The 25,268-nt window shown below is 45.2% G+C and overlaps 3 protein-coding genes across 7 annotated transcripts in view; 2 read left to right on the top strand and 1 right to left on the bottom strand.

The window, feature by feature from the left end:
- LOC147204577 (STAM-binding protein-like A) overlaps positions 1–2,933 on the top strand; it is a 5,724-nt gene extending 2,791 nt beyond the window's left edge. For all 3 annotated transcript variants that reach the window (XM_086110399.1, XM_086110397.1, XM_086110398.1), the window contains exons 7-10: positions 702–839; positions 1,785–1,897; positions 1,979–2,078; positions 2,271–2,933. In XM_086110399.1, the coding sequence (XP_085966525.1) occupies positions 702–839; positions 1,785–1,897; positions 1,979–2,078; positions 2,271–2,327 (408 nt within the window). In that variant the 3' untranslated portion in view covers positions 2,328–2,933. The remainder of the gene's footprint in view (positions 1–701; positions 840–1,784; positions 1,898–1,978; positions 2,079–2,270) is intronic.
- On the bottom strand, positions 1,791–25,268 carry LOC147204575 (protein yippee-like 1). 3 transcript variants are annotated; one of them, XR_015100863.1, is made up of 7 exons: positions 22,724–24,810; positions 19,673–19,954; positions 18,806–18,849; positions 17,933–18,041; positions 15,492–17,560; positions 12,664–12,783; positions 1,791–1,908 (listed from the first exon to the last, which is right to left on the bottom strand). XR_015100863.1 is itself a non-coding variant. In XM_086110401.1 (5 exons), the coding sequence occupies exons 2-5, from the start codon at positions 19,787–19,789 to the stop codon at positions 17,471–17,473; spliced, it is 360 nt and encodes a 119-aa protein (XP_085966527.1). In that variant the 5' UTR covers positions 19,790–19,954; positions 24,891–25,268; the 3' UTR covers positions 13,299–17,470. The 3 variants fall into 3 exon arrangements, 2 of the variants coding, with proteins under 2 accessions (XP_085966527.1, XP_085966526.1); XM_086110401.1 differs by lacking the exons at positions 1,791–1,908; positions 12,664–12,783; positions 22,724–24,810 and adding an exon at positions 24,891–25,268 and having other exon boundaries at positions 13,299–17,560; XM_086110400.1 differs by lacking the exons at positions 1,791–1,908; positions 12,664–12,783 and having other exon boundaries at positions 13,299–17,560.
- Positions 3,569–11,936, top strand: ppil2 (peptidylprolyl isomerase (cyclophilin)-like 2). The gene is made up of 20 exons (XM_086112135.1): positions 3,569–3,712; positions 3,929–3,978; positions 4,692–4,737; positions 4,830–4,892; positions 4,971–5,022; positions 5,129–5,180; positions 5,318–5,409; positions 5,553–5,642; positions 5,715–5,790; positions 5,865–6,025; positions 6,608–6,683; positions 6,973–7,079; positions 8,546–8,635; positions 9,217–9,250; positions 10,333–10,450; positions 10,545–10,601; positions 10,878–10,950; positions 11,204–11,266; positions 11,339–11,490; positions 11,738–11,936. The coding sequence occupies exons 1-20, from the start codon at positions 3,681–3,683 to the stop codon at positions 11,844–11,846; spliced, it is 1,593 nt and encodes a 530-aa protein (XP_085968261.1). The 5' UTR covers positions 3,569–3,680; the 3' UTR covers positions 11,847–11,936.

The raw sequence follows: 25,268 nt of genomic DNA, 5'->3' as shown, positions 1-25,268 counted from the left end.
AACTACATTAATGGTGAAAGTTGTTTTTCCTTTTTAACATAACGGTGGATATATCTTTTTAAATGACGTGATTTTAAACGGGCCACACTTGCTGTCGAGACAAATTTGCCTTATTGCACCTTTGATATGATACAAAAATCATTTTTCTATTCAAAAAACTTTTATATTTATTCCCACCACAAAAAAATCTTGGCGAACAAGACTGACTTCGAACAACAGAAAAAGACTTGCCTGAAGAAATGCACTTTGTCGCCCCTCAAAATCTAATGTCAATTAAATTACTTATATATATATAAAAAAGGATAAATATTTGCTCTCCAAAAAATTTGGAGTTTGTAAACTATGCTGTTTCCGTCACAAAAAATAAAACTTTATTTGTGACAAATCCTACGGCTGAAAACACGTAAGACAAATATTTGCCTTAACATCTTTGGCGTCACTCCAGTGAAGCTAGCCTGTTATATTATTTTCACATATTTACATTTACGGTGGTTCATTTCTTCTTTGACTTTTATTAGTGTCAAAAAAAGTATGTTTAAATCACCTTTTTTTGTGTGTGTGTGTGTGTGTGTGTAAATCTTGGCATGACACTTCTGCTACTTGGCAATACATTGAAAGCAATATATTTGATCATTTTTTTCTTCATTTTACAGTCAACGGCTAAATGTCTGACCGAATATTCCCAATGTTTGACTTTCCAGACCAGAAACGTATTCAGCGTAACGCACGTCATCGTTCCCAAGCAATGCGGCGGCCCCGACTATTGCGACACGGAGAATGAGGAGGAGCTCTTCCTCATACAGGACCAGTATGATCTCATCACCCTGGGCTGGATCCATGTGAGTCAAGCCCTGGACCAGAAATTCTCTCGGTGCGGTCGTACTCCAGCGCAAACGGGAAAAACCTGTCGCGCCACCGACATTCGCGTTCGCCTCGTGAAGCACGCCGCACAGGCAAGGACTTTGACTTGGGAAGAGGAGGAGTGTCGCGGCCGAGCTAACCTACTTCCCGTCACTCGTGCGGCAGTCCGGTCCCGAGACGGCCTAGCCAAACACGAGTCGCAGAAATTGAAGTCCTTCACTAGAGCGAGTGGAAAGCGACCACAGCAAAACTAGGAACGGCACTGAGCAAGTTTAGATTGACTAAAACAAAACCAGTAACAGACAGAGCTCGACATCATATTAAAACCCCACCAAAATAAAAGCAGATAGCAGAATTTGAAACCGGTCAAAATATAACAGACGCATTTATTGTCACAAAGTAAGACACATTGAAGACTGACTTTCTGTGTCATTTCAAACATGACTTCTTCAGGTTTTTTTTATGGGTCACAAACTGCACTCAATTCACTTGTGAGTGTTGGTTGTTGCAGGCGTGTCGCTCAGGATTTCGAAGTGAACATTTATTTAATGCGACCAGCGATTAAACAAAATTTCAACAAATATGAGACGATTAATTTAAAGTCAGGACAAAGACAAACTAAACATCAAGATGGCGAGGAAGTCGGAGCATATCAAAATAAAAGCGAGGACAGAATTTGGGTTTCAAGATTTCATCATGTCAAAGATCACAAACACAAGTATTGTATTACATTTGATGCATTCATTTATATTTGTAAATTCATTACTTGTTTTGGTATTAGTCTATTTGTGTTATATATTTTTTTCATAGTTTGTTTTATTGCATTACATTTTATGTGTGCATTCAAATTGTTTTTCCTTTTTTTATATTATGACTTTTTTTTTTTTCATTTCACATTTTTCCCCCTTCCTTTATCTTTATAGACTCACCCAACGCAGACGTCGTTCCTGTCCAGCGTGGACCTGCACACGCACTGCTCGTACCAGATGATGCTGCCTGAGGCCATCGCCATTGTCTGCTCGCCCAAGTTCAACGAGTGAGGCTTGCCTAGCCACACAAAAAAAAAACAAAAAAACAGTCAAGTGGACCAAAACACAAAAGCATTCGTTTCTTCCAGGATCGGCTACTTCAGATTGACAGATCGGGGAACCAATGAGATCTCCTCGTGTAAGCAGAAGGGCTTTCACCCTCACAGTAAAGACCCGCCTCTATTTACCGTGAGTACCCCGCGAGGACTTGAGCTCTAACTTCAAGTTAACCCCGAACAAAAATGCCGATTACACTCTGCGCACGCAACCCATTCACACACGCGTGTCATCGAGACACCTGGGAACTGTTTTACATTTTGAAAAATGCAAAATATGTCTCCTTGCTGTGGAATGAATTTGCGTCTCTTTCCTTGAACGCAGCATGCCGGCCACGTCACCATCTCCAACGACGCCGTCTCCGTGATGGATTTGCGGTGATTTGAGGATTTTTTTTTTCCCCTTTCTTTTCTTTCCACCTCCTCCCATTCCTCCTGCGATGACACTCGGACTGTTTTATCACACCGGAGAGTTTTTATTTGTTTCCAGGATTTGTCTTCATATCGTTCTGTGGACTAGGAGTGTTTTACGAGGGGGGGGGACAAAAACAATCGAACAACATCGTCATTATTACACTCGTGTTCACTTTGGTGTCTGCGTTCTGAATGCGTTTGTGTTGTTCTCCAAGTTTCCGCCTGACTGATTTAAGTGCCGAGGGCGACGACGTGGATGACATTGGATGTTCAGACTGCACATTTGATTTGCTCAAGGCGGTTGGAACTCAGGTGCAAACCCATCAAACGTCTCCAACTTTTTTTTTTTTTTTGGAAGGGCATCCGTCGAAGCTTGTGTTCCTCGTGTGTCCTCGCTTCAGAAAGCGTGAATGTACAACTCCACTAACCTCCCCGTGCCTCGTTCCCTCCTCTCAAGAGTTCGTTTGCGACCCTCGTATTGAGATCATTGTGGACAGTTATAGCCCACCCGTGTGCATATGCAAATATCTTCCATTGATAAAATGCCAAGAGGAAATAAAATAACTGTACATGAGTTGGGCATGTTTGTCTCCTTGCCTCTGTCAAAAAATATGTGACAATGTTTACATGCTTAACAAAACATTCTTTAAACTTTTTTTATTCCCCCCAAATATATACTGGTTGTTTGTTTTTGTTCGTATCAAGGATAACTCACTCAATTTGGACACCGTCTTTGAAGTAAGGATTTGATGACCACACACATAGCAATATAAGGCATTAGGTTAAACATTATGCAATATTTATCAACATGTTAATACTAACACGGTTGACGATGTGTACATACTCAAAATGATCAAAACTAAATTTTGCACTGTAATAAATTGTACATACTGCAAAAGTACTTAAAAATAATTCGCAACACTCAAATTACAAAAACCAACAGACAAAATGATTCCAAATATATTTTTGCACTATAATAAATGATGTACATTATCATTAAAAATAGGTGTACATTATCATTAAAAATAGGGCAATCTGTCATTTATTTAACACACCTAAAATGATAATGAATCACTTGCGTGGTCTAAGAGATAAGACCTCTATTCGTGATGAACAACCGCGCTCAAAAAAATTCAAAAGTTAAAAAGCATTTTCAAGTTTAAACAGATGGGGGCGCTTGAGTGCCTTCCTGATAAACGAAGGATGGCGAAGAAGAAGAAGGGGCTGAGCATCAACATCCACATCTGTCTGTCACGAACACACTGAACTCTTGTGTGCGAAAAGCATTCTTCGGCGCATTTGGCTACAAAAAGACGCAAACATGGGGAAGCGGCAGCACCAAAAGGACAAAATGTACGTTGAAACTGATTGTAATTACGATCGATTATGCGTCGTCACCACAGAGGCAAAACTCGCCTCTTGTTGCTAGCTTCCGTGGCTAATGCTAACAAACTAACCATTACGAGCGCTATGTCTAAATTGTGCTGATCCGAGCCTATTTAACAGTCACAAATGTTTCCGTTTTCCTCGATGAAAAGCGTTTTTTCTTATTCCCTTCCACCCACACAGGTACATCACGTGTACAGAGTACACCAACTTCTACGGAGGCAAGCGCGCAGGTAAGCGTAGTCTTCAGATGAGTTAAATTCACTTTTAAAATGATCACAATTTTTTCATCTAGGGGTGATTTATTGCATTTGATCTACTTGAATACTCATCTGCGATTGGCTGGCACCCAGTTCAGAGTGGACCTCTTATTACAATACTTTTTTTTTCTCGTAAAAATCAACTTGAAACTTGTACTGGTAACAAGGGATCTAGAAAAAAAAAACCCTATATTTTTAATTTTTGAAATTTTTGACTTAAATCTCATATTTCGACTTTGATAAATACAATAATATAATATTAGCAAACTCAGGGGAAAAATGAATTGATTCTCATGAATTTTTTAAAAATAAATCAATATTATCCTTGATGTAGTCTAATATTTTGCCTTTCTTTTCCTGAAAAAGTAAAATGTTGTTGACACTAAAACTATTATTAAAATCGTGTTTTATCCCTCACTTTTTTCCTCAAAATATATATATATTTTTTAAATAGAAGCTTTTTATTTATGTATAGCAATGTTACTTAGTTTACTTACTTAGTAAAATTACTGGTGGTATAATTTTTCTTTCCAACGTGGCACTCTGTGGTAATAAATGTCGATACGCATCATGCTAACCATTTGACTCAGCAGTGACGTTCCATCTTTGTTTTCACTCCATTTGAATTCTACGATGTTGAATATGGAACGATTAAGTATTGTGTTCTGTTTTGTTTGGGCTGTCAGAAATCCCGCGGACAAACTTCAGACGGCTTCCGTTCGACCACTGCAGGTGAGTCATTTTGTCGACGGGCTTTTGGTTGAAATGTACACGGAAGCAGACGCGCAGACTCCAACCTTGACGCATTTTTTTCTCTTCCTCAGCTTGTCCCTTCAGCCATTTTCTTATCCTATGTGCACTGCGGATGGCGTCGTCTTTGACCTGCTGTAAGTCTGTTCACTTTTGGATCGCGAACAGATTTTATCTTTTTAATTTGGTTAAGATGGGTCCTCTCTCTCTTTTAGGAGCATTATTCCTTGGATCAAGAAGTATGGCACCAATCCCATATCTGGGGAGGTGACTTGAAACATTTTGTGGAATATACTGAATTTCTCCACAGTCACAGTTCGGAACAAAACAATTTTTTTTCCCTTAATGGTGATAGATATTTTTTTCTATACAGAAACTGGAGGCCAAGTCGCTCGTCAAGCTCAACTTTTCCAAGAACAATGAAGGTAATCGTCAACAATTAAACTTTTGATATTTCTGAATATAATAAAAAATATATATAAACGTGCTGTTCTCTCTCCTCCCCCCCAACATTTTTTGGACTGCTTATGAATGAATTCATTTGCCGATGCCTTTTCACCAGGCAAATATCACTGTCCCGTTCTGTATTCTGTCTTCACAAACAACTCTCACATCGTCGCCAACAAGGTCACTGGCAACGTCTTCTCCTATGAGGCGAGTCACAACACTACACACGCTTAAAAAAAAACAAAACTATTCATAAATGAAAAATGCCCATATATTAGGGGAAAAAAATGCAAGGGATTAAGAATCAAATGGTCGACGAAAAAACACAAACGTATTTGTAATTTGTTCAGGCAGTGGAGCAGCTCAACATCAAGACCAAAAGTTTCAAAGATCTGCTGACCGATGAAGAATTTACCAGAAAAGACATCATCACACTTCAGGTGGGCTTTCTTTGAAGTGTGTCGTTTGAAATCAATTGACGACCTCGCCGATCATCAAGTTCTCTCTGCTAGGATCCGACCAACCTGGACAAGTTCAACGTCTCCAACTTTTTCCACGTGAAAAACGACCTCAAAGTGCTGGATCCCGGTCAGATGTGCACCAGAACTTCGATTCTTGTAAGCATGCTAAAAATGACACTAAGGCTCTTTGTTGTGATCCAGACGAGGAGAAGGCCAAGCAGGACCCATCCTACCACTTGAAGACCACCAACCTCGAGACCCGAGAGACCCTGGCCGAGCTCTACAAGGACTACAAGGGGGACCAGCTGCTGGCCGCTACCATGAAGGAGCCTGAGGCCAAGAAGACGGACAAGCTCAACACGGTAAGGACATTCACGAGACACCAAATTTGGCTCCAATTCCAATTTGGGGCTTCTGCTGTTCGTGGCTGAACTGCCCAAGAAGCTGAAGGCTGTCGTGCGCAAAGTTTCCACACGAGGGAGCCAAACGCAAGCTCACAAACACAAAGATGGCAGAGTAAGGCAAGGAGCTCACGTTGAACAAAAGCTAAAGCCGCCGTGCTCCAAATGTTGCAAAAAAAAATGTAAATGCCCCCCCCCCCGAAAAAAAAAGTACCTAAAAAAAACCGAGCATTTAAAAATATTAGTATTCTGTTTTAATAATATTTGTAAAACCGTTTTCACGACGGCTACCTCACGGATGTACTTTACCGATGAAGATGATGATTTGCGCCGCTCGGTGAGTATTTGAAGCCATCAAGAGCATGCAATCGTGTGCCCCAGTCTTTGGCGTTCACGCGACGCTCGCCTGTTTGCAGCAGCCGGGTTTCATAGAGCTCGCCCTTTTACGTGCAAAGTGCGTGTTTGGGTCGAGCCGACGACATCGGTGGCAGAGTCAACGGAATGCTGCTCATTCACAAATGCAAATGAATGTTTGTCAATCAGGCTCACTACTCGACGGGCAGAGTCGCCGCCTCCTTCACGTCCACGGCCATGACGCCAGCCACCACCAACCAAGCAGGCAAGTCAACTCGCTCGTGCTCTCCATCTGTGTGGAAGTTGTGATACTTGTGGAAAGAACACTTCCTTAATGTAGGGTTGGCCCCCCCCCCTCCTAAAAAAACAACAACCCGAAACGCTCCCTAACGCGAGCAGAACCCCTGCCGAGTAAAGGCCATCACACGCCTGCGTGCGCCTGCTGGCTTATTTGTGGCCTCAGACTTTCACAATGACATGACGTCACACTAAAACATGCAAAACGAGCGCAGGCCTTGCAACGATGATTCAGATTTGTCGCGCGTGTGTCACAGACGCCATCTCGGACGACGCGGTGCGCTACAGCTACATCAAGAACAAAGGTTACGTCCGCCTGCGCACCAACAAAGGAGACCTCAACATCGAGTTACACTGTGACAAGGTATTTTTATTCATTTATTTTTACGATGAGTTATCCGTTCAGCCAATCCGGATGATGCTTGGACCCCCTCCCCCAACGTTCTATTTCCGTCCCGCTGTTTAGGAATTAATGAGCGGGCGCTTGCATGTCGCATAGTCTCTCCATCACACAAATCCTCAGCTCACCTTCCTCCGCGTTTCTCGGACCCGAACCGACCCGGCCGCACGCCCCACCTGGCCCAAAAGGGACACGTGACAAAGCCCTTCCGGCTCGGCTCGGCGGACACGCCGCAAGCTGACCTCAGAATCGACGTTTGCGCGGTTCTAGATGAAATAGAACTCGAGGTCTGGCTGACGAACCCCACCGCTGCAGCCTAACTCGCTGTCGTATTTCGGTGAAAGGAAATAATCGCAAGTATTGTTGCCGAATTTCATAAAGCCGGGCCTCGGCATGCGTCGGTGGCGTTCCCCTGCGAATCGGAGCCGTCCCGCCAATCGCGAAAAACCAAGACTAATTGTCGGTGTATTTCAAGCGAACTCTTTCAACGGCGGCCGTTCGAAACCTCTTGAGCCGGTCAAGGGAGAGCATTCCCACCAAATGTTCAAGGCTCACACAATATTGCGTCTTATGGAGCCACAGAAACCACCAAATGAAAGATGAGATTGTCTCCTTTCATCACACGCACAGAAAAAAAAATGGTTCTGCCGTATTTCATTTTTCAGGAATTGACTCGACATCATTTCTGCTTGGCTTCCAAACGACGCGCGTGGGAGTTGGCCCCGCTGCGCCGATCATTTGGGAGCCGCGGCCGCCGTCATCGTGATTTTTGCGCCGCGATGGGCTCGGCCCAATTCAAGCGACAGAGTCTTTAGGCGTGTGAACGGGCGTCACGGGCCAACCTCGTTGCCGCGCTTGACATCGCCGATCACAATTGATGGCTGAGCATTTCGGAGCTCAAACTCTTTGCGCGCACACACGCGCAAAGAGTCCCATTCAGGGAGCCGGCGTGGAGTTTTCCGCAGCTGGCCTTGTGCTTTGAAGACGAACAAGAGGCGAGTGTTGTCAAAAGGCTTTGACGCCTCAGGGGGGGGGGGGGGGCACTTCAATGTGACCTGAATGACGTCAACGCCGCTTGCTCGTCAGACAACCACACTTGACCTTGTCGCCAAGATCAAAAGCTTCTTTTGAACACAAAATGAAATTGTCGAGACAAAACGTTTGGGACAGTGATTGGTAATTGGGGGGGGGGGGGGGGGGGGCAGGACCAAGAATGGCCCGGTGGGTTGACGACAGCGACTGAGGTCGACGACACTGAGGTACGGAAGACATATGGCCAACGTGCAACCCCGTGCAGCTCCGCTTACCTTTTGCATTTGACATGAGGGCGTTTCCCACCGCGCGGCCTCGACCGCGTCAACGCAACGGACGTGACGCTTGACATATCGCAAGGCGACTGAATTTTCAGCATGCGCCCTGTGCTTCCTCAGATTCCCAAAGCGGGCGAGAACTTCATCGGCCTGTGCAAAAAAGGGTACTACGACGGCACCGTCTTCCACAGGTCCATTCGGAATTTTATGGTAAGGACGCACGCGACGAGCCACGCGCTCTTTGCCCATCCCCCCCACCCGCCGCATCCCATTTGTCCCACTAAAACTCAAGTCCCATGCCGAGTCAAAAGCCGAAGACTAAAAAGGAGTTTGAAGACCAGTTTGAAAGATGGGCAGTGCAAGGGGGGTGGGGTGGGGTAGGGGATGATGCGCTCCCTCTTACGAGTCGCAGTCAAGAAGGGAGCGGCAGCATTCTGGAGCAACTGGAGACACTTTGTGGAGGATTGGCCGACTCCAAAAGGAAATAACAAAAAACATTTTGTTTAGCTTGCACATCTTGCGGTGCACTTTAAAGGTGATTTGCTGATAAAAAGCTGCCTGCCCTCTTTTGAATTGCAACTGAAGGAGAAGGAGCCACTCGAGTCTTTTTCTGAGCAAGCCACCGGATCTCAATGGAGCATTTCGAAGAAGGAGGACAGACGAGTTCTTGTGGTCGCCGCAACAGACCACTTCTGTGCTGCCTCCGACGTGAAAAAGAAAAGCTTCGAAACATGCGGCAAAACTTGATTTGATTTTTTTTTTTTTTTTTGCTCTCTCTCTCTCTCTTCCAGATTCAAGGAGGCGACCCGACCGGCACGGGCACAGGTACCATCGGCGGCAAACGCGGAGCCTTGCATCACCCCTCCCTTCTGTGTTCACTTTTCCCCCCCCAGCTCCTTTTTGGGAGCGTGGAAACACTAAAGGCCACATAGAAGCGGAGGCCGCGTCTAAATTTAGTCCGGAAAAGAGAGGCACTCAACACGCGTGACGCAAAGGGATGGAGAGAGAGGGGGGGGGGGGCTGTGAGGCTGCCCAGCATGCAGGGTGTGGTGGTGGTGGTGTTTTTTTTTTTTTTTTTGCTGAGAGGGCGGCCAGTTCCACAAAGTACGTCTGTCCTCACATCAACGCTGGCACTGTGAGAGATTTATGAAGGAGCGGAGTTCCGGAGCAGTGGCTGACATTCTCCACGTCCCCTGGAAACAACTTCCACACATCCCAAGAAGAAAAAAAAAAAAAACACGGCAAAATGTCATCGTTAATTGTTGCCAGATGCGCAACACGTAGCGCTAGCAGCTTGAACTGCAAAACGCCTCCGCTGCAACTTTCGTCTTTTTTTTTTTCCCCAAATCATTTCGAACATCATTTGGCTGGGGAGGGAGGGGGCGGGGCCCTCATTTGAGCCTTTTCCTCGGCAGTTTGTGTCAATTCAAATTCCGGAGAAGCTCTTAAGTCAGACGCAATTTATTTCCAGACGCTTTTTGGGCCACAAATAAGTATGCAGGAACCACATTTGGGGAAGAAAGTTCCTGCACAAAGTTCTGGGGTAAAAAGATTCGTGTGAAAAGTAGCGCACAGACGACGCTATTGGTGGCCGGCCCGCTTGGCTCGGACAACCGTCTCTACTTCAAGCGAGTAGTAGTAATACGAGGTGCCACGAGGGCAAAATTGATGTTGAACACCCAGTGGAGAAAAGGATCTCCCGCCGAGGTTGTTTTTCTCCTTCCTGACACGCGGAGGTGAACGTCAGCCCCGCTGATCAATTATGTACAAATGTCACCCGCCTTGTTAGCCGCCGACGGCTCGCTATACGTCCGAGTGTTTGTGAGCGGGCGAAACGGCATCGGCGCGTCGCGAATGTGTTGCCGCGTCGTGTCTGGTGCACTTTCAAGTTTCCGTCGTCGTCGCAGGAGGAGAATCTTTCTGGGGAAAGCCCTTCAAGGACGAGTTCCGACCCAACTTGTCCCACACGGGCCGGGGGATTCTCAGCATGGCGAACTCGGGTCCCAACACCAACAAATCACAATTGTAAGACGTTACTGGACTGCAATGTTTGTTTGTTTCTCGAAAGATCTCTCGATGTGTCCAATAATCCAACATCTGTTTGGTTTTTTTCCATCAGCTTCATCACATTTCGCTCCTGCGCCTACCTAGACAGGAAACACACGGTGTTTGGAAGGTAAAAGCCCGTCTGGAGTCATCGCTGGCTACGGCACGGTTCAGCTTTCACAATTTGTTTTGTTTTTGTCGTTGTTCTTTTTACGCCGCGATGTGTTCTGCATCCTGATTGGCTCACGGACTGTCGACCAAAGTCAACAGTGTCCGCGCCTCATCGCTGTATAGCTTGCCAAATTTCAAACCCCGCCCCCCCCCCCCCCCCGTGCATATTTTCAGAATGAATTTTGGTTCGCGGCAGCCATTTGAAAAGTTCGTTGCGCATTTTCTTTTCCAACAGGGTCGTTGGTGGCTTTGAGACGATGACGGCCATGGAGAATGTGGAGAGTGACACCAAAACAGACAAACCAAAGGTAAGGAGCTCATTTCTGAAAACTCGGCCAACGGAAACAATTTTAGTAAAAGCATGAAAGAGTTTGTTGTAGTTTATGCAACACGGCAACGGTTCTCATTAGACCGCAAAAAGATTACGCAAATGGTGGAGGAAAGCAAAATGGATGCATCTTCTGCTTTTAATTAATTTTATTAAAAATGTGAGCGTATATGCTTAAGTGTTTTCGTACATAAGTTCATTTAGTGTTTTTTTTTTGTTTTTCTCTCCAACAGTCTGAGATCAAGATCATCAGCGCGACGGTGTTCGTGGACCCGTACGAAGAAGCCGATGCCGAGGTTTGCCCGCGTTTGTTTCGGCGCGATCCTTTGGGGGATGGAGCCGGATTTTGGTTTGGATTTGCGTTTCAGATCGCGGCCGAGCGCGAGAAGGAGCGGCGGAAGAAGGAGGAGGAAGAGGAGCAGCAGCAGCAGGCCAGCGCCACCCTGAGGAAAGCCAAGGAAGCACAGGCTCCGAAGCCCTTCAAGCAAGGCGTCGGCAAATACATCAACCCCGCCGCCGCGTAAGCGCACCGGCGAGCGAGCGCACGGACCCGCCGGCGTCCCGCTACCGCATCATGACGAGCCAAAACTTTCTCCCTTATTTGCTTAACGTTACAAGCTGTACCCAAAGCCCAACAGTCAAAAGTAAACCCTTATGCAAACCGTAGCCCCCCCGTAAGGCACAACCCAAGCACACACACGCGGATTCATCGGAAATTTGAATTAGAGCAGAGCATCCTGTTCAAAACCAGTCTTGTCATCCTCCAGGAAACGTCCGACCGCAGAAGAAGAAAGGGGACCTTCTACAAGCGCCGCCGCCGCCGCCGCCAAGAAGCCCAAAGGGAAGAGCACCTTTGGAGACTTCAGCTCCTGGTAGCGGCAATCACGTCACCGGCGCAACCGCAATCGGATTGTTTTGGTATCTTTGCAGCTTTGTCATCAAATAATAAATTCACTTTTATTCGTACGTCCACTCTCTGCTTTATTTTATACAATCCTTACGTTAATGTCAATAAATAACATGAAAAAAGGCCTTCAGATGGACTCTCGAGATGAAACTAACTTTTTTTTTTTAACATCACAACGGACGTGATGAAATTGAGAATATTCATCAGGTTTGAACTGCTGGTGTCATTGAAATGTTACTTAAAAGCAAAATAAATTCGGTGTCCACGTGCTGTCGTTTGTCGCTTTCAAAACATGAAAGCCTCGTGCGGCATCTCTGCGACCATTGTGAAACCGCAATCAAAAGCAACACATCAAACGTGAGGTCTGTCTGCAAGTCATGAAAGTCTCTTTTGTGGTTTGCCGCCGCAAACAAACACTCATTTGCTCTTTAATTGCCTTCTGTAAAACAGCACCGGCTTGCTTAAAGAGTTCAAAATATTGTTTGTCACTTCGAATGGTCCCCAAAAATGTCAAAGACAGCCCTTTCATTTCTATTTTTAAAAAAATAATTAGAAAATGTTTTAAAGTGTGTCCTTTAATTTCTATTTCGTGTTTTTTTTTTGTCTCGCAATGGGGAAATTCCCAATTCACAGCAGCAAAATTATGAAAGGGAGAAAGTAGAAGACAAAACGTATCTCAATAAAACACATTTTAAATAAAACGGTTTAACAAGTAAGCAAATGAATCATGCCCATACCCGCCACACGCCAGCCCCGACGGGCTGCGAGCCAACAGCTGTGACTCACCTCCATCGACCATGAGGGCTCCCGCTGCTGACGTCACAACCGACACAAAATAGAAGCAGCGGCATTCGAAGCGCTGAAAGGGGCAGCTCAGGCGGTTGAGAGGACCAGATGAGGGCAATCCTGTCGTCATGGTGACAGCATCAATCAACAGAGGAATATTTATCAAGATACCTGACATCACTGATTTAATGATGGAAGACTCGTGTGTGTGTGTGGGTGTGCGCGCACACACCCACACACACACACACGTATGGCCAAAAACCTGACTTTGAAACCCTAACTTAGTTTTTCGGGGTACTTTAAAACACAGTGTCATTTACAAAAAATCTACTTTGAAACCGCAACCCTGGTTTTAAACCCTACCGCCAAACCCTAACCCCAATTTTAAACCCCACTTTGAAAACCTAACCCTAGTTAATAACCTACTTTGAAACCCAAACCTAATTTAAAACCTGACTGATACCCCGGTTCAGGGCGTACTGCAGGGATAGGCTGGAGCACGGCGGCCAGCGGATCAGATCATGGATGGATGGATGCTTTTTCGGGGGAAAACATTTGTGTATGTGCTTGCGTGCATTTCGAAAGCTTCAAATTCTTCAACTTGATGAGAAAAATTCTTCAAGTGGGCCAGTGAGTAGCATTGAAAATTTATTGTGGTATCAGATGGTTTACACGAGTGAAAAGAGACGACGCGTGACATCATCAGTCTACTGAGGCAGAATGCAAAGCAAATCAAAAGCAGCATCAGAACAATCGCAAGAACAAACGCAAGAACACAGGCGCAGCCAAGAAAAGAACCAGCACGAGTGCCGGTCAAGAAAGACAACATGCCGCCCGCAACAATTGGACGACACGCCAACGGCGCTCGCCGGTATCCCGTGACAGCCGACATGGAAACGTTTTTTTTTTTTTTTTTTAGATTTCTGTTGTTACGCGATGGTGTCCACCAAGATGGAGGTCCTTTGACGCAAGACAAAGTCAAGTCAGTCTTTTGCTTCACCCGTAATGTCAAATCCAGACAAGCTGCTCGTAACAGTTGGCGACTTCTAAGAACAAATTGTTGAGTACTGTACTCGGCGGAGACGGCAGGGTGACCGAAAAACGATCCACCCACGAGAAGAAAACAGCGCCAACACTTGAACGTACGGGACGGTAACTGGCAGGGCGAAAAGGGACTCATCCAACACATTGTGGGTGATTTGCAAAGCTGTCGTTTTGTGTGGCCGCTATTTTCATCCTTTTTTAGGCGGGTATTCCTCGAAGATTCAATACACAGAGCTCATAATTCCCAGCTTCATGAGGGTGCTTGAATACACCACCGGCAGGTTGGCAAGCTGCCGCTCAGGTGGCGTGGGTAAGGGAGACGCCGGGCTGAGTGAAACAAACGCTTCTCTTGTCCGGGCCGCCCGTCACGAGGGGAAACATCAAGGTCATGTGATGTTCAAATTCGCATGAAGACCCGAACACACCGTCGAGTGATCGGAAAGCTGCAGCGTGATGCGGGGTGAACCAAACAAATACATTATTGTTGTTGGGCCAAAAACAAACAAAACCATCACAAATTAAGGTTTGGCATATACTCCAACACATTGTTGGCATTGTTACTGAAGCTTTTTGGGGGATGAATATAGTTCGAACTCAGTTCATAATTTATCATATTTTCCCAAATTTTAACACTAAGCACTCCAACGGTTTAAGTGAGCACTAGAACACACCTGCAATTGTTTGGAAAACCGCAGCTCAGTGGGGCTGCCAGGTGAATGAAAAAAAAAAAAACACTTCTCTTGAGCAGCTACAAAACAAACGCTTCTCCTGTCCAGCCAGTCGCAGGTGTAAACATTCCAAGTAGATGAAGTTTCCAACTTTACATAGCAGCTTGAACGCCCTGTGGAGTGTTTGGGGGAGACGCCACGGCGAGTAAAACACTTTGCTTGTCACTGAAGCTTCTGAGGGAGAGATCAGTCGCGGGGATAAACATCCAAGTCATGAGATAACTCCCAACTTTACATGAGCACTTGAATGCACCGTTGACTATTGGGAACGCTGCTACAAAAAAGTTCTACGAATAAATAATAACAGTCACGGTTCTCCAGGCCGTGAAGCTTTTTTGCGGGAGTGTGACATTTCCATAGGTTACACTTGAATGCACCGTTTTGACCCATTGGCCAGCCGCATCTCAGTGGGAACGTCGTCGTTGAAGTGACCACAACATGAAAATCTCCAGTCACGGATGTAAAAGACAGTTCCCGACTCTACCAGAGAACTTGAACGAGTCACTGACAGTGTGGAAAGCGACCTGTCAGGTAGGGATGCCAGGGTGTACAAAGCAAACGCTTCGGTAGAGAAAGCCTTTTTTTGTTTGTTTTAAAGATGATTCAGCAAGCAGCCCTGATTTGGGAACGTAACCATTAAGGCCAGCAAGATGCTAATAAATAACAGCAAATACAATCAATTGTGCGGCTTTAAAAAAAAAAAAAAAAAGAAGCAAACTTAAGGACCTCCAAAATGGCTGGTGAGGGCGAGATAATGGCGGGAGATTCCAGCTCACCCTTGACGTCCAAACACAGCACTAAATAAACAAGCTAAGCTAACAGGCTAAGCAAACAAAAGTGGCCCACGTACGCGCACACACACTTACACCAAAGTGCTTCAAGTTGGGGCAAGAACAGAAAAAAAGCCGGCAGAAATAGATGTATAAAAAGCTTAAATATGATGTCACTTTATGTACAAAATAAAAGGAGATCATTTTTCTGCGTTTTGTCATTCAAGTACAGTTGCTAATGCTAACGGTCATCTTTGAGTAAAATAAGAGGCGGAATTTGACTGACCTTCGCCGGCAAAGTCAACAATCATTTTCTCTCAGCTCGCCAAACATTCGCAAGCGGATGTAGCGTCTTTCTTTCTCCTTTTGACTCATTGGGGGGGGGGGGGGGGGGGTAGAGTTAAGCGCTGCACAACACAATGAGGTGGTGTCGGGTGGGCGGGGCGTTGGTTGCTGTCGTTCGTTTGTTTTTGTTTTTTGCAAAGGCGTGTGGTTGGTTGCAGCTTGGAGGCCAAGACTTCATGATTGTAAAGTGCACTGAAAGCCGTCCGTAAGCACGGAAAGACGCTGTGGGAACTGCCCTGTCCCCCATCACGCAAGTCAAACGAGAAACCGTCACAAACGTCCATTACACAATCAGAAAAAAAAGGTTGGTGTCACAACGTGAAAAGCGGGACAGTGTGCCATTACAGTAAACATGAAATGATGTCATAACTGGCCATCATAAAACAGAAAAAAATGTCCATCGTCCCAAAAATAAAACTTAAAAATGAGGACTGTGTCAAGAGATGTCCATCAAATGAGAAAGTCAGACTGTCCAAGTTAGAACTGTCCATCACCTTTAAAAAAAATTATTAGCCACAATTGAAAATCAAACAAAAATCTCACTACCGTTGTCATCGGCGAGAAAAAAAAATGATGCGAGTACCAATGATCACCATAAACGGGAAAATGTAACTGTGATTGTCATCACACCAGTAGCAACCTAAAATAACCTATCGGTCAGAGCAGTCATAAAAGCAAATGTCAGAGCCGTCAATCATCGCATAAGAAACCCCGAAAGCAGTTGAAAACTGTCAATCAAGACATCCCAGAAAAAACATCGCAACGCTCATTGCCACATCTGTAAAATATGAAAATGTCACAAGTCAGCAACAATACCTGAACTGTGTTTCATCATCCAAGTTAAAAAAAAAAATTTTAAAACGAATATTTCATAACTTTCACAGAAGAAATGTAACGTGGAAGTTATGGAATTTAAAAAAAAAAGTGTTAGAAAATGACCAAGTTGTCCATCACAAAAATAATAAAAATACAAAACAAGAAAACGTCAACGCCCACCACCGTAGGTGTAAAATGAAAACGTCTGCAGTCAATCAAACAAAACGAGAAAATGTCTTCAATGTTACGTCGACCTCCAAGCTGACGTGAAGCAGAAGCCTCCGCAAAGTGAAAAATACACACACATTTGCAAATACAGGGCTGTGCATGACGGCTAAAGACATTGACTGTGTGTGTGGAATATAAATATTTTGATAAATGTATAATGTACTCGTATGGATAATATCTACACGCTAAATAACTCCTCTTTCTGTGGAACTGCAATCAGTTGATCAAATGGGACCAGCCACTCTCGAATTGACCAAAAACTACCTACTACTTTTGTCATATATATATATATATATATATATATATATATATTATATATATTCATATTTAAATATTCATAATCTCATATATTCATGATGTATAAATACTGCTTTGACACTTTGTTTTGTAACAATCTGAAACTTGGGAAAGAAAACACCAAAGAGGAAACCAAAATGGGGCAAATAATGCAAATAAAATCTGAACATTAGCGCGCTAGCTCGCCAACTTTCTAGCTCAGTAACTTGCTAGCTCGCCGACTGACTCGATTGCTAGCTTGCCGGCTCGTTGAGATGCTCGCTCCTTTGCCACTGCTACATATTTTTTCTCGAAACCGTGTCGACGCCAACAACGTGTCACGTGAAAATCAAAAACAAAAACTGCGAGTGGATGCTAAAAGCCTAGCGGCTAAGGTAAAAGTGGTCCTTCAATGTCCGGCGAGCGGTGATCATGATGACGCGTTGGGTTGCTTTAAAATAGGTTTGCCTCCCGCGGTGCGATGTCACAAGACCATGAAAGGGGGGCAGGTCGGGTGGGGGGGGGGGGGGGCATCTCTGGGTCCAGGGCGTGCAAGTTTGTGGTCGCAGTTTAACTAGCGAGCGTCCAAGAGCGCGAAAGTCACTCCCATCCGTTGTCTTTGATCATGTGAGCCAGCTCGATGATGAACTTTCCCTCTTTGTACTTCTGACTGCTCTCAAAGGCGTGCTCCTGAAACACATTCGCTTAGCTTAGCCACTCTTAACAAGTAATTCTTGTTTTACAAGGCATTTAAAACACACAAATGCAAACGTTAGCGTAGCCAATATAGTTCATTTGGTTTTACAAGGATTTTAAAATACACATGAATGCTAGCGTTAGCTTTACGCGAGCAAGGTTTCTTGATTTACAATGAATTTCAGAGCACAGGGTAACGTTGCTAACGTTAGCGAAGTGAACTGATAATTTATTTTTTTGTTTTGGAGGGGGGAGTTCCAAAGTCATCCATCATCTTTGCCTTATGTTGTCATGTGGAAATAAATCAATTGGCGATTAATAAATAAATGTGCCTGCGGTGGAAATATTCTTCGGGTGACAACTCACATATTTCCAGCCCAGGGTAGTTTTGCAGTTTTCACAGTAGATGTCGGCCACGGCGTGAAGACCCGTGAGGAGAACCCGCTCCTCGGCCGGACCGCAGCCCACGTTCACCCTGCGTGGCCATACGGGAAGAAGACCACAGGGAGTGTCACTCAAGCCACAGCGACGAACCAACGCTAAAAGCGGCGAGTTCAGGTCTCGTCTTTGGGAAATGGGAACATTTTTGAGACATTTTGGAGGGTCTACCCATGATGTAAACGATGACCGATGCTTTCAGTTTACGAAAATGCACCAGTGGTTCTGAAACTTATTTGAAGGACGCCTGCGAATGTCCGGCATCGTCCTAAAATGGCAACTTTTGTGCCCCACTGGCAGCCTCCCTGTATCTTTTCATCAATGGCTTTTGAGACGTTTTGGAGGGTCAACTCTGGATAAACGTGACTACCAAATTCCATGTGACCAATTGGAAATGGCGAGAGGGGCTGAGTTTTTGAAAATGCTTTCTCCCGTAGCTCTGCCTACCTGGAAATGTGCCACAGTGGCTTAACATGGCAATGCGGAGTCAAAATGGCCGCCCTGATAGAAATGATGACCAACTTGCACGCAATCGGCTGAAACCGGATTCAGGGGCCAAATGTTGAGGAAATGCTCAAGTAGTTCCGTCGCTTCTACTTGGAGAATGCCTGGAAATGTGCGTGCGACGTAAGCCTAAATGGAGCCAAAATGGCAACCTGGAGTCTTTCCAACAATAGGCCCCTTGAGATTTTTTTGGGGGGGGGGGGGTCTAATCGCAGCGAATGTTGCCAAGTGAAAAGTGGCTTCGGGGTGCGATATTTCAAAAAACTCGGTGGCGATGGACGCGCTTGTGAGACTTACACGGAGTTGAAGAGATACGCTCTTCCTTGGCTGCCCTGAAATGACTGAAAAAGAGACAAAGAGGTTCACGTTAATGTCCGCCCCGCGTACTCGTCGGTCCGCCCGGGCCCGTTTCCCCGGTTGGTCCGATTGACACGAGCGCGTGACGTGATTTATTGTGACGGGGCTGACGTGCGAGGGATATAAAAAAAAAAGAAACAAAAACACGCCGACGCCGAACACGCTTGAACGCCTCCCCACAACCGACAAGACATCAGCATGCCCGCACGGGCTTCATCCATTGGAGCCCGGTTTTGCGCATCCCTGAGCGGGATTTGAAAACATCCCGTCATTGCCAACACAAATCCTTGCTCGAAACCCGAATCCAGAATCGAAAAAAAACCCTTGTTGACAACCATAAGCTAGTTTTGAAACACTGCTTTTAAACCGTAACCCTTGCTGAAAACCCCAATTTGAAGACCCCCCCCCCAATTTGACCCTTGCTTGAGAATATCACTTAAGACTTTCAAGCTAATTTAAAACCTTCAACCCTGGTTCGCAATCCTGTTTTAAAGGACTAACCTTAGTTTGAAAGACCAATTCCATGCCCTAAATCCCTTTTAAAACCCTAATCCGAGACCATAACAGTGTTTTAAAACCCCAATTTTGAAACCCCGACCCTGGCTACAAAACCCCAATTACCGAGACGCTAACCCATGGTTGAAACACCAACTTTGAAGGACGTTTTTTTAAAACCGTAACCCGGTCTTGAAACCCTAACTCTGTCTTGTAACATTATTTTGAGACCACAGCACTGGCTCAAAACCCCAATTGGAAGCCTGAAATTGTTATTCGAAACCCTAGTAGAGTATTTGTTTTGGGGGATACCTTGGAGATGAGCTCGTCGTGGTTGGCCAGGTGCGCTCTGCAGTGGATGCAGCTGTAGGTGCGATGGCAGCTGGGCAGGTAGGCCTGGAAAGTCTTGGACTTGGTCATCTTGACCATGTCCGAGGGCCGCAGCTCCTCGCCGGCGTCCGGTCCGGTCGGGTTGCAGCTCCGCTGGACTTGCTGGCAGAAGAGACACCGGAGGATGCAAGCCAGGGCCGTCGTGGTGCCGGTGGGCTCGGGCGCGTGGCAGCTCCACGCCGACGCCGCGCCAGGAAATCGCGCCTGCCCGGGAGGGGGTGGGGAGTGGGGGGGGGGGGGGGAGCCAAGGAGCGGGTGACGCCTTTGTGGGCTTTGTCGACATCGCAAAACGCGCGTGAGAGTATAAATGGCACCTTCACAGCACAGAAGCTTGCGTGTAGCAGGCACTACAAAAGCACTGAGAACTAAGAGTATTGAAGCCATTAAAGCACTGCAGTGTGCTTGGAAGACGGAAACTGCATTTTTGATTTAGTTGCAGCGGGAATCTGTTTTTGGCCTGTTTTACTGCCGCTTCCTGACACTTCACCCTTTGTGTTCAGACCGCAGGCAGACCCTGCTCGGGTAAGAGAGCTTTTGAAAGATCCAAACACTAAAAGTCCCTGCACGTTAGATGAAAAACTCAGAGCTTTGAGTGTGTTCAGACGGCGGGAACTATTGTCCTCATTTAGTTCCAGGGTCATTTATCAGGGCCAAAAGAGAACTTCTGTGAGTCCAAGAACGTTTCTTTGGGTAATGCCAAACATACCTCATCGCATATCTTTTTTAAATCATCCAATGTTTTTTTGTCTTATTCTTGCATTAATTAGGTGAGCAAGTAGAAATGCAAATATATAAGATAAGATAAGATATCCTTTATTTGTCCCACACTGGGGAAATTTACAGCCTCCAGCAGCAAGAATGTAGGCAGAAAGAAGAAGAAAAACAAACAAACACCGTTCAATTAAGTGCAATATAAATACAAAATGGATAAATCGCAGTGCTATTTACAGTTGTTTTCCACATCATTTAATTATTATTAATATTATTGTTGCTATTTTATATATACTATACTACAATATGTAGTCTAAAAAACCGTGAAGATACAAAATTAATGTCTTAAGATCCAAAGTGGACTTCAACATGTTCTACTGAATGGGAATCTATCGGAAAAACATGACGTCACACACAAAAAATCACTGCGAGGCCTTCATTGGCCTACTGTCAATCAAACTCGATGGGGCGGGACTAAGACTTCCTTTTGTTGACTGGACTCGACCACCCACTGGGGGGCGCTGTTTCTCCCCTTTCTCCTTTTGTGTACATGAGAAAACATGTTTTGACAGACAAGAGACGGTGGTCAATGTCTCTTGATTTAGTTTTCAGATGACATTTAAGTTTGTGAGGGCTTTTTCCAGCGTGTGGGGAGAAAAACAAATGAACAAAACCTAACTGCTGCTCTTTTGCATAAAGTACATTTTAGATAAGTCTTTGTACGTGACAACACGAGACGCACACACGTTAAGTGTTAAATTGCAGCGAGTTGCAAGGAGAGAAAAAGCCAGACAGCAAACAAAGAGCTGAACAGGAAGTAGACATGTGGCGCGCGCGCGCGCGCGCGCGCACACACACTCACGCACAAACACACACACACGCGGGCGCACATGCGCGCGGTCAATCAACGTCTTTGTGCGTGCGCGTTGAGTGCGCATGTGTGTCAGACAGCTCTGATCTCATCTAATTAGCCCACTTTAATTAAGCCTCCCGCACTCCCGCTCACCGTCAGAAGTCTTTTTTTTTTTAAATCATGAAGCCTCAACGCTTTTGTTTTTTTTTTTCACTTAATTGGCCACGCACGTGCCTTGCTCTCCTCAAACTAAATGTTTAAAAAGGTTTCAAGTAGACACTAAACGACAAAATCAACATTTTAAACAGAGTAATTGTTTGTCGCCTTACTCTGCTATGGTAAGCGAGCAGAAAAGAGGGAACTGAGCTGCACAAAGTGACAAAAAAGTGAACACACTTTCCCCACCACGGTTATGGCACCTGAAGCCACCACGAAGCGCATTTGATTGTTTTGTTAGCGCAATAGGAGTGTGTTAAAAGAGCCGCATTTTCGTCGCGTATTCAAGGTCGACGTCAAATTAGCCAACAAACCACAACACTAATTTGTTTGGTGGCACAGGTGACGGACAAAAAACACTCATAACAAGGGGAAGTAAGCTGCAAAAGTGGCAAAGCGTCAAACGTTCCTTTTTCTCCGGCACCGTTCAGGCACCATTACCTCACGACACCTTTGATTATCGTTTATTTCAATTGTCACGTAGTTATATTGCTGTTAGGGTGTTACATATTGGTCAAAATGACATTTAATTCGGTTTGGGGGTAATAAAGAGGAGGAAGCGAAGTGGTAAAGTGGCAACAACACGACAGACGAGACTTTTTTCCGAGCATGGTTCGGGCACCTGAATCCACCACGACCCCACACCACCTTTATTTTCGAGTTTTTAAAAGTTTATTATGTTGTCACACTTAAATTGCTCGTATTGTACAAAGAAAACACATCTATGTCAGATTATGTTAACATCTAGTAGGCCACCAAACAACAACGCCAATCTTTTAAACAGAAAAACAAATGCTCAATCTTTTTGAAGGCCTTTTTTGCTTCTTTTGTTTGGTAGCACAGGTGAGAGAGGGGGGAAAAAGAGGAAGTGGGCAGATCAAGTAACAACAAAGAAATACACTCACATGGGAAGTGCAGACAAAAGACTCGCTGCCTCCTCAACACCAAGCAAGACTTTTAACAACAAAACTCGCGTGTTTTTGACCAAATTTTGCGCTGAGGGGCTCTTTTATTCAACTATTCGACGACAACTCAGCTCGGAGCAACAGCGTTGTCCCTTTTCTCAACTTATTCTCCGACCCGTAAACCCACCACGACAGCACAGCTTGTATTTCTTGGGAGGATTTTACAAAAATGCTTACACGAAAAATCATTGACAAAAAAAATAATAATAATAATGTGATGTCACGCACCTGAATGTTAGTTGAGTAGGACGACAGCCTGTTCGAGCACGGAAAGACACACGAACGCAACCCTAGCTCCTTGTTTTCGTCACAATCTCCTCGTAAAATTCATCGTGTTCGATTCCGATCCATGTGTGGAAGTGTGTCGGGTTAGAGGGGAATTGTTAAAACACCGACGGCTTGCATTTAAGGGGGGCTCCCACACGAGCTTTTGTTGTCTTTCGTTGTGTGCGTCTCGCGCTGGCCTGCCAGCTTTGGCACGAAAACGTCAACCACGCGGGAGGGCGCAGCGACGATGATTGATGGCCACGTTGGCCAATCAGTAGCGGCGCTGCCTTCAAAACCCCTTGGGAAAAACGGGAAACTATACTGTCAAATGCTTTTCACATATGCGTTTTTTTTGCCACATAGAAGATTACTGTCATTCACATTAAACGAGGCTCATTTCGTCTGCTATTTAGTTGTATTTATTTACTTACAACTACTTTATAATGAAGGACGTGCATGTTATTCTTAATCTGATTATCCTGATTGCTATTATTAGTAAGATTAACCTCGTTTTTCGTGCCACAGACAAGAGTGATAGGATTTGAGAGAAATAAAGACATCAAAATAATGTTTCAAAAGAATATAACTTTCTTTGGCGGCCCGGTAGTCCAGTGGTTAGCACGTCGGCTTCACAGTGCAGAGGTACCGGGTTCGATTCCAGCTTCGGCCTCCCTGTGTGGAGTTGGAATGTTCTCCCCGGGCCTGCGTGGGTTTTCCCTGGGTGTTCCGGTTTCCTCCCACATTTCCAAAAAAACATGCGTGGCAGGCTGTTTGAACACTCTAAATTGTCCCTAGATGTGAGTGTGAGCGCGGATGGTTGTTCGTCTCTGTGTGCCCTGCGATTGGCTGGCAACCGCCTACTGCCCGGAGACAGCTGGGATAGGCTCCAGGACCCTTGTGAGGATCAAGCGGTACGGAAGATGAATGAATGAATGAATGAATAACTTTCTTTGCTGATAGTCACGACTGTAATTCATTTCAGTCTGCCCATCAGTTATCAGAGGAGGAAAAAGTGAAGATATTTAAGTTTAATAAAATAATTTCGCTCGTCCTGGTCAGTTACTTACAAGGTAAATTACAAATTGATTCAATCTTGCAGAATTGCTAAATATGTTTGTGTCGTTTTGCTGACTCTCAGTGGGATTTGGATGTTAGTTATTGAACATGTTCTGACTAAAAAGGTAAATATATGAGCTACAACCTGTTTCCTGCTAAAACGAGCAAGAAGAATAGACGTTTTAGATGTTTTCTTGGTTGTAAACACATAATTCAAACGCAGAGTGATTTTCGAGCATTCCAGGTCATTGTGTCGACCGGTTGGATTATTTCCTATGTGGTTGAACGCGCCATGGGGGACTGGAGGGGAGGCAGCGGGCACGGCATGCAGGTACCCGGATGTGTAAATAAATACAAGAGGAGAATATGAATTTCACGGGTGAAAAAAAACACGATTAATGTTCGTTTTTCTACCTCATGCTGTTTCGTTTAAAATCACAGCTCGTCATTTAATTCACAAAACAAATTAATGCAGGAAAAGATGAGCGTCATTGCTTAAAATAGAGGAAAGGCTATCATTTAATCACACATGAGCGGAGAACTGGCTGAGGTCAGTCTAAAGTCACATTTGTGCGCGTGCGCGCGCACTCGCACACAATGGGTTAATTTTAGAAAGGCTTAGTTAATTAAACGACTCGTTGTGCTAACGAGGTTTTGCCTTTACGGAAGCGATTCGAATAAAACAAAACAAGAAAAAAAGCTCAGCTCAGTTGGTCAGTGTCGATGACGTCACTGACACGAACGGACACGCGCACATTTTTTTTAAATGCAGCTGGCTGGCTGACTTCAACAACAGCAGTGGCGAGAGGGGCGAGCTGCACATAAAACACAACGCCGCAGAGACAGCGTCGGGCTGCATCTCTTGGAAATGTGATAACAACAACAATAAATGGACTCCTTGTGAGCCATTCAATTGTCTATAGTCTCAACCAATTTTAAAATTGTCGTACCTAACGGAATCATGCATGAGATATTAACCTAAGCAGCGAGGACATCGTGAACCAAAACGAGCAGAAATCATAATGAGACGTTCAAGGACCGACAAGCATGTCCTGCAAAGCAGGTCACTCACCCCCGAAAACACTCGTTGACTCCCGGGGAGCCCGCACGGAGGATCACCGTCCCATGCAGACTGGAGCAGTCTGTCGAGGCTCACTGAATGTCCATGTGAGGGGGTCTGACGATGGGACGATACTCGGTTGTCCGGTGGAACTTCACGGGACGGCGGCGGCTTGTCAGGCGGGACGAGGGAGCCTCTCTCTCGGTCATAAGCTGCCACGCAGTCCGCGGGTCTCCCTTGGCGTCTGCTCCGGTCTCCGGTGATCAATAATTCAGAGACACAGCAACGCGGCGCATCGTGAAAGCGTCGAGAAGTTAAAATAAAGTAAAGGCTGCGAAGCAAAACTTGGCGGAAAAGTGCAAATAAAGTCGCTTTTCTTCCTAATGCTTG

This window comes from Hippocampus guttulatus, chromosome 5 (assembly GCF_054856545.1).
Source record: "Hippocampus guttulatus isolate MCC_2025c chromosome 5, RoL_Hgut_1.0, whole genome shotgun sequence".
Taxonomy (NCBI): Eukaryota; Metazoa; Chordata; class Actinopteri; order Syngnathiformes; family Syngnathidae; genus Hippocampus; species Hippocampus guttulatus.
This window is presented reverse-complemented; position numbering and strand designations above follow the sequence as displayed.